The sequence below is a fragment of the Sardina pilchardus genome, chromosome 3 (genome assembly GCF_963854185.1).
Source record: "Sardina pilchardus chromosome 3, fSarPil1.1, whole genome shotgun sequence".
NCBI classification, from domain to species: Eukaryota; Metazoa; Chordata; class Actinopteri; order Clupeiformes; family Clupeidae; genus Sardina; species Sardina pilchardus.
Genome location: NC_084996.1, coordinates 28,363,049 through 28,371,605, shown reverse-complemented (window position 1 = coordinate 28,371,605; position 8,557 = coordinate 28,363,049). Strand labels below are relative to the sequence as shown.

The following is an 8,557-nucleotide window of genomic DNA, read 5'->3' as shown; positions in this document are numbered from 1 at the left end:
ATGTGATGGACGTTTTCATTTTCCTATGACATTTCTTGTGGCTCTGGAGACTGGAAGTAAACTAGGTACTTCTTTGATAGCTCTTGATATAAATTCTACTTTACACTGAGCCTGCCTGACTAAACTAAGAAAGAATTTCTCATCATGAAATATGGCAAGTAGAAAATACATTTTTTACAAACAGGAATAGTTTCCCTACCCTACATATCTAGGCTGGACTGGCAGAGAACAGAGAAACTGTTTGTTCAAACACTATGTCCATATCATTTTATCAGTTGTAGCCTGCACACCATTAGAGCAGTTTCTCCTAATCTTGAACAAATAGCAATGCTGTTTAGTCCATGCAACTGAGTTTGTGCAAATGTAGCCTAATTTGTTTTGGTGCAAATTTGAGTTTTTTTCCATTTTCAATTGCTGATGTCATGTTGGCCAAACTCTAGGCTAAATGCACTAAGCTGGTTCCCTGATGAATTTCATTGCTTCATTAAACCCAAATGTGTTGAGCTGTCAACTGTGTCATATTCTACTCTGCCTTGGCCGAAAAAATATAGTGTGACCAATGTGACCTGACAGACAGGAACGTCAGGATGTAGGCTAGCCTACAGAAAGAGCCTATAGTACAGTGCACAGCTCTGACCAAGGGGTGTTAGGCATAGGCTATGAGAGTCATTCTTCATTTGCACAATTGCTGTAAAAGCCTTTGTTGTCTTTAGCCTACTGTCACAATGTCTGTCAATAGAATAAAACTTTGAAATAAAAAGAAAAGAAAGCCAAGCCCATATTTATCTCTAAGACTGGCATGCAATTTGTCCTAGTGCTAACTGTGACACGTACAGCATAATGCTTTGCTGTGTTAGAAAAAAAAAATCTCTGGATTTTTCCATTTTTATTTATTTTTTTAGTTGGAGTCCATGGTGCATTTTACTTCAGGGTATGGGTAAGATGTAATAAGAGCAGAAAATCCTGCTAAGAACACATTGGACCTGAGGGGAAGAGCTCTATAATCCAAACCACATTGGCTTGCTCCAACAAGAAATTCTGTGCTCCTTGTACATCATCAGGAGGGAGCGAGGAGGTGGAGAAAGGGAGAATTGAAAGGGGGAGAGAGAGAAAGAGAGAGAGTGAGAGAAAGAGAGTTGTATATTTGGTGCGCTCTGGAGTGTGCTCTGTACAGTAGACTGTTCATCAAATTCTTGGATACTCCATTGGCGGTAAGAGACTTGCATTGTCAGTTGGCTTGGCTTGATTTAAAAGCTTGCACTTAAACTTCCAGAAGAGTAGAGTAAATAAGTGAAAAATAAATGCAACTGGAACACTTTGATGTTTATCTAATGTAGATTGACATAGGCTATGTTTTTTCCCTTTTGTTTTTATAAATATATACAGTTTATATATTTTTTTTTGCATTATCTGACTTTCAGAGTGCAATTCATGCAAAACAAAAATGTGTTTGTGTAGATCTCCAAAGCTACTGTAGTGGTGTTATGTAAAAAAAAAAAAAGATGGGAAAGCTGTGTCAGTAGTATATAAATCACAACACAGTAGCCTATGAACTCCTTTGTTTGTTTTCACACATATCATTATGTCAGTGTAACTGCTGATATGAGCTTGCAATGCGGTTCAGATCTATTTTGCACACTGCAAGGGCATGCATGTACCACTGGAATCATAAATTTTTACCACATGTGTATTTTCTTTTCGGCATATCTGCATTTTAACACCGGCCCATGGACAACAGATGAAAATAGCCATTCTGGCTAATTCTGGCATATTTACATTTCATGTTTATTATGTCAAATAAACTTTAAATAAAATAAAAATAATTAAAATATACGCATTACTGTAGACTGCCTGAGAGTATGACTTTTCTTTAACTTGTATGAACTATTCTTCTCCTATTGACAGACATTGTCACAGGTAAAATGTTTTATAGCTAACACGAAAGCTGTCGTCAATTTTGTCTTACCTGGTTATTATGATTCAATAGGTAAGAGAACTGGCCACCATGAGCCTCAGAGTGAGTGTGTTATTATTGGCTGTCGCCATGGTGTCAGTCATGGGGCAGAGAAGACGCACCAGCACAAGCACAAGCACATCAACAAGCAACAATGAATGGAACTACCGTGATGGCTGTAAGAATTTTATTCTTTATGAGTTTCATATATTTGTTCATTGAAGAAGATGCTGTCAGGTTTTTTTTTTTTTTTTGGTACTCAGATAGATGGTGCTCTATTTTTGGAAGAAGATTTGTATTGATTATAAGTGTGAAACTGAATTGATTTGCTAACGCAGAATGACATTTTGTCAATGCTGTTAGAAGCATGAGGGGAAAAAAACACAGATTTTGCCTCTGCATCAAGTCTGTGAAAAAGGGTAATTTGAGAATAACCTTTGTTGTATAGATGAAATTAAGACAGCTTATTTGGGTTTGCAGCAGAGAAGGTGAATATGCGGGGTGTGTCCAACCTCACCGAGATTCTAGACAACTGGAGATTTGATATCCTGAAGGAGATGAAGAGTCTTCTGTTGAATGATCACCAGTCTCTGCTGCCTGACTATGCCAGGTAGCATTTCCAAATATATTTGTAAACACACACACACACACACACACACACACACACACACACACACACAATTATACTCAAGGTTCTAATTACAGAAAAATGAAAAACAGCAGCTGAGTGAGTTTTGCATGGCATATTGGGTAATGTTCTCGCTTCTTATGGTTTGGAAGGTGGTCATCTTGCAGGCCTGAGAGCACCAGACCAGCAGCAACCAAAATACCTCTGGTCAGGCCTGCAACAGAATCTCTCTGCAAATGTACAACACAACTGTCCTCCCTCTTTCTCTCTACCATACGTGCTCCTTTCTTTCCTCTCTCTTTCTTTCTCTCTCTGATTTTGTCTGTTCTTGTTTCCTGCTATCCCTCAGAATTCAGCCACTGTCTGAGGCTTTGGATGACCTCTACAAAGAGTTCAACGCCTTGAAGGCACATCTCGGGGATCTGACCGAGAAGTTTGGACCCATTGAGACCTTCATCGATGAGCAGAAGGCTGAGAGGGCATCGGGCGGTGCCACTCGGGCCAATGTCCCTCAGGCCGACCCAGCTGTGGCCAACCCGGCGCCGGCCCCGAGGCCCCCTCGCCGAAGGATTGTCAAGCAGAAGCCGTCCTCCTGAACCACTCCACCAACATAACAGTGCTGGCACTCTGCGTCTGTTCAGAGGAAACCGCCATGGTTGATTCATGCAAAATTTCCTTGTGCTTCTCTTAAATTTAGTCATTTTTCTGCATGTTGCTAGGAAGCAGCTACTACACAGTCTACTGTGCCGGCCATGGAGGGAGACCAGCAGAAAGGCTGTGGTCTATGAGGGAAATGGTTGAGGCAGCTGAGGTTAGGGAACAGGAGGAGAAAGTCCTTTTTTATACGTTATAATCAATGGTGCTTTTCATAGTTCACATCCTCTTTGGCAGACCGGCTGGTGGACAGTTTAGTTAAGTGGAAACAGCCTATCATTGTGTAATGTATTGAAAATGTGATAGAATTAACTAGATAGTAAAACCATAACATAACATGTAGACATATGATGTAAATGTTTATTTTGTAGTTTTCCTTTTACAATAAAATGATACGGCTGACCAATGTTTCCCCCGGATATAACCATAACCTCTTTGAATGGCATTGTGTAAGTAATGCAATGCGATTGCTATATGCTTTACAAATTAACGTACATGACTCTGTAAGAGTTTAATAGTGCCTTATCTTTCATGGCTCATATTAGCTGCTTCATTTCTCTATGTTTATACTGCTGTGAAGTGTCAGCAAAAAATAAACCATAATCTGACGCACATATTTTTAAAAAACTGGATGTTTGTTTCCATTTCTTTTCTCTTTTAAAGGGCTAGCTTTGGTCAACCCAGACACATTTGAGTTCACTGTGCAGATCCATCTGACCATCCTCCAGAGGTGTCACTAGACCCAAAACCCTACCACAGTCCAGTCTAATGATAATAATAATATGCCAAAGAGGCAACAGGAGCTAGTTAGAAACTTTAACTTACTGGTGCACAGCAGTTCAATTCTGGGTCTTGTGCACCAGTAAAGGGGTCTAGTGACACCTACGCCATCCTCCAGTTCACAGCAATTTCCAATATCACAGAAACCCCAGGAGCCTATTGCAATCTCTAATAAGCATGTGACAGGCTTAATATGATGAGGGAGGATCACAGTTAGCAGCGCTTGCAGTGATAGCGTCAGTATTAAATGACACAGACAAGTTGTATCTTCTTTGGAACTGAGTAAACAATCTAAAACCCTTGCAAGATATGTTTGTGGTACTTCCTAAAAGATTCTGTAAATCTTTTAAATGGTCCAATTTAGGTTAATTTCACTGCTGGTCGTGCCCCTTGGAAATTGTATTATTATATATTGGAAATTGAGTGAACAACAGGCTCCCAGACCAATTCTCTTGAAAATCACTCTGGTGTCAGCCAGGCTACCTGTGAGATGTATAAATAGCTGATCCGGGGCCGATATTGGACCAACAACAGAAAACTGACTGACGTCTGTATAATTCAGTTTTACCTGCTGAAGTCTTAGCATGAGATTGACGTCTCTCACAAATTTGGTGGACTACGGTTATGTAAACATGTCACAAAATTACATATTCCCAGACAAAGCCATGGCACTCAATTTACTGTATTTTTAAAAAAGAAAGACTCTTAACAACAACCAGACTTCAACCTTTGGCCTGTCTCCCAGGACAGGGCATTTAAAGCAGCTGTTGCTTTGTCAGTTTGGAGTCAGTGCATGGCCTCTGTGCACCGCAGACTCTCTTTTACACACACACACACACACACACACACACACACACACACACACACACACACACACACACACACACACACACACACACACACACAAAGAAAGGGAGACTTTGGATAGAAAGTGAAATAACTTGAAATCAGGCAGCAACACACAGTGCTATAGGACTCATTCCGACATGAGCAAATGTGATTCTCCCAGATCAGATGCTGCAGTCTGGTGTTTGTGTGGTGGGGCAGGGCAGGAGCCGGAGCAGCAGACAGGGTGTGGAGAGCAGAACCTCTGAGCACTCATTTCACTGTCTGGAAGCCACGCTCCGCAGCACAGAGACGGAACACCTGATGGGCAGGCAAATGACAGCCGTGGACTACGGCCCATCTCCTAACACACGGACGGTCCTGGCAGAGGACCTCAGCATCTAAAGTCTGGCACCCGTGGCTAAGGTGGATGTTCTCACTGGAATAGGAAATCCTAGCCAACTGTCAAATTTGGTGACTGCTGGAAAACTAATGTTCTTATGGTTTACTTGACCATATGGTACTTCTATGAAATTGATTCAATCATAAAAATGAAATGTTGCTTTGAATGATTAACATGATTGCCTTAATCAATTACAGAATTTAAGTGAACAAAATTCTCTCACAGTAGCAGTTGGGATGTTGCGACTGACTTGGCAGCTTGTGATCCTCTGAATGCAATTCAGTGATGAACCACCAGGGGGACACACAGAACTAAAGCACCCTAAGGATATGAAGAGAAGGCCCTATCATACAATTGATTTGTTCATGTTTATACTTGTTCATCAGTGGTAAGATCCTTGCCAAGCTAAAACACTCTCATCACAGTCAAAAGGTCATTGGCAGACCAGACGGAAACTTCACAGGTGGAAATGTTGCCCTATACTTGCCTCCAACCAATGGGTGTTTTTTCTGTTTAGTGAAGCTTAGTTGATTTTTAGATCTGTACCCAGAAGTTTAATACACTCCCATTATTGTGTCCAAATCTCTGCACATTTGTCAGTAGATGAAAAAAATCTTGCATGCGTAGACAGAAAGACCTACTGTGAGCTATAATGAAATCTGTAGTAGAGCCATTTCACACTGATCTGAAAGAATACAGATTTAAAATAATAACATGTCATGACTCTATAGCCATGCAATTGACATTTTAAATCCATGCAAAGAAAATAGTTATTTTGAAATAATAATAATAATAATAATAATAAAAAGATAATCATCTATAGTCACTCAGAACGGATAATTGTGTGTTTTCTGCTGCTGACTGTCCTGATGATATGGTGGGCCTCGTGTGAGTATGTTGATGGGAGATAATCAAAGGCTGAGCCCAACTGTCTCCAGAAATAATCACTGCAGAGCCTCTGGAGGTCCTAGCCTCCTCAGCTTGCATTCTCTCATTGATCGAGAACATTCGGGAATTATACGGGCAATTTTTTTTGTCATTTTCTTAAAGTGACAGTGTTATCTTACTGTCATTCAGAACGCTTCCACTCTCCTTAGCTATAGTGAGCCGTAGCTGCCCAGCCCATGGATATGAAAGTAAACCACTGTCTTAGTGATAAAACTGGCCTGCATGTGGCAAGCTGGACATACCCACTGGACGTCCCTTTGGTGTCAAATGTCTCACCCGGCCAGGGCAAGGATGAAGTGCGGATGAATGACCCAACCGGTTAAAACCTTCATCACAAATTTCAGCTAGCCTGTCTTGACCTCTATGAAAAAGCAATCTCTCATCAGCCCTTATATAACTTCGAGACTTGCCCGTGGTGTTCTTGAGCAGAGCCAAAGAGCAGTGATTTCTTCATGTCTGTTTACTGCTGCCCCTACAGACCAAGAAAAAAAAAAAGAAAAAAGAATCTGATCTATCGTCAGTGCCTTAACCTTGGATTTTGTGAGGTCCGGTGAGTGGTCACTCACGCTGTTCTGAGGCAGACCAGCTGTGGAGTCGGGTGTGTGTGTGTGCGTGGGGGGGGAGGGGGGGTGTTGTTATTGATTTCACACACATTTACAGTTGGTAATGAAAACTCCCAACTGTAAAATGGCCAAGCTGGTACTCAAGAAAGATGAGGCTTGGAGAGACGCCAGCATAGACCAGGAGTTAACAGAGTGAGGCGATGAATCCTCTGGGTTTATTTGACGCGCTGGGTCCATGGGTTGACCTCGGGAGCTGGTGCCATCAGGGCCGTAGTAGCAGAGGAGTATATCCACCTCTGAAATTTCAGAAATAGAGTTTGTCCACCTCTTATTATAGTTTATCCACCTCTCAAAAGACTTTAATCACCAATTGCAACTTGTAACATTCAAATATCACACCGTATTATCCACATTGACAAAATGTACACTCATAAACACTCAAGGAACCATTTAGAACCATTGATATGCACTAGTAATACAGTATGCACTTATAATAATACACAATAACCTCCACATTCATCAAACATGTTCTGAATGCCTTTTTAAAAGATCCGATCACTGCATAAACAGTAAACACTGTTTTTTTTAGATGACCATGGCAGCTCGTTTCTAAAAATGTAAATGTTGTCTGAATTTGCCGCACATTTTCTAAATGATGTGCACGTGTTGTCAAATAAGATGAAGATGTATTCTTAAGTTGTTTGTGTTTTTTCTTTATGCACATGTTCTGTTGATTTGCATGTGTTGTTGTTTCCACCTGTCGACCACTGCCGTCCTGTGTTAACCTGTCTATGTACTTCTGCTCAATTTATTTTCCCTATACTCCGTCTGGAATAGCTTGACCCGCCCTTGTTTACTCCGGCTTCAGGACGCCTGACCAACGAGCAAAGAGAGGGTGTTCCAGAGAGCGATTACGTTTAAGTTGCAAGCCTATCGTTATCCTTGTGTCCCTCATGGATAACATACTGTACGTCATTACCAAACGTTACTGATTGAACTCCAATGATTTCAAACTTCAGACAAGTGTCCACCAACCAGGAAATAAACGTTTGCCAATGGATCTAGGCCAGACTCTCTGCAAAGTCCAGGCTAGGAACACATGGCAAAAATGAGAGAAAACCTTTCACAAGAAGAACACCAGTTAGCATGTCATAAAGCATGTCTTGCTAGTGTAGTGTAGACACTCTTGGAGGGTATACTACAAGCAGGAGGTGTTGTGAACTGTGTCTATCAAGAATATATACCATTCTGTCCATTCTTTCAAAAACGAGCACTGTTGGTGAAGGAATCATAATGAAGACAGCCAGAGGTGGACATCCCGGGTCCAGAAAGTTGCATTGGTCCTTCGTTTTATGTGTAGACACCTAGAGCAAGCTGCTGACGAGGTTCGGCGCTGTTTTGAGCAATGTTAGTGGTTTAATAATGCAAGTTTGATAGCGTGTGCTTGTATGCCCTATGCTAACCCACTGTTTGCAATTTTGGGCTGTAGCTCTTGCCCGTGCTAGCTCTGTACTGCGTGATCAACGAAAAATACTTCTTCCATGGCTTAGTTGATGTATGTTCATTCAGAAAAACACATTTTTAAAAATTTTCGCCGGACTTACACTTTAACGGTGATATCACTAATTATCCACCTGGCTGCTAATTAGGATGAGCTGGTTTACTAAATGTTTGGATCCAATACTTGGCATGTAAGAATGTCCACCTCTGAAGACAGTGCATTTAAAGAAAAGAAAAAGCTCTTTTCCTTATTCAACTATGATTCCTGGGCAGAACAGACATGCTTTGGTTCCCACTTGCAC

The 8,557-nt window shown here is 41.2% G+C and overlaps 1 protein-coding gene across 2 annotated transcripts; it reads left to right on the top strand.

The window, feature by feature from the left end:
- Positions 1–58: 58 nt before the first annotated feature.
- si:ch211-76l23.4 (uncharacterized) lies at positions 59–3,865 on the top strand. 2 transcript variants are annotated; one of them, XM_062532672.1, is made up of 4 exons: positions 59–154; positions 1,988–2,132; positions 2,435–2,564; positions 2,932–3,865. In XM_062532672.1, the coding sequence occupies exons 1-4, from the start codon at positions 152–154 to the stop codon at positions 3,176–3,178; spliced, it is 525 nt and encodes a 174-aa protein (XP_062388656.1). In that variant the 5' UTR covers positions 59–151; the 3' UTR covers positions 3,179–3,865. The 2 variants fall into 2 exon arrangements, with proteins under 2 accessions (XP_062388656.1, XP_062388657.1); XM_062532673.1 differs by lacking the exon at positions 59–154 and adding an exon at positions 1,086–1,211.
- The last annotated feature ends 4,692 nt before the right edge of the window (positions 3,866–8,557 follow it).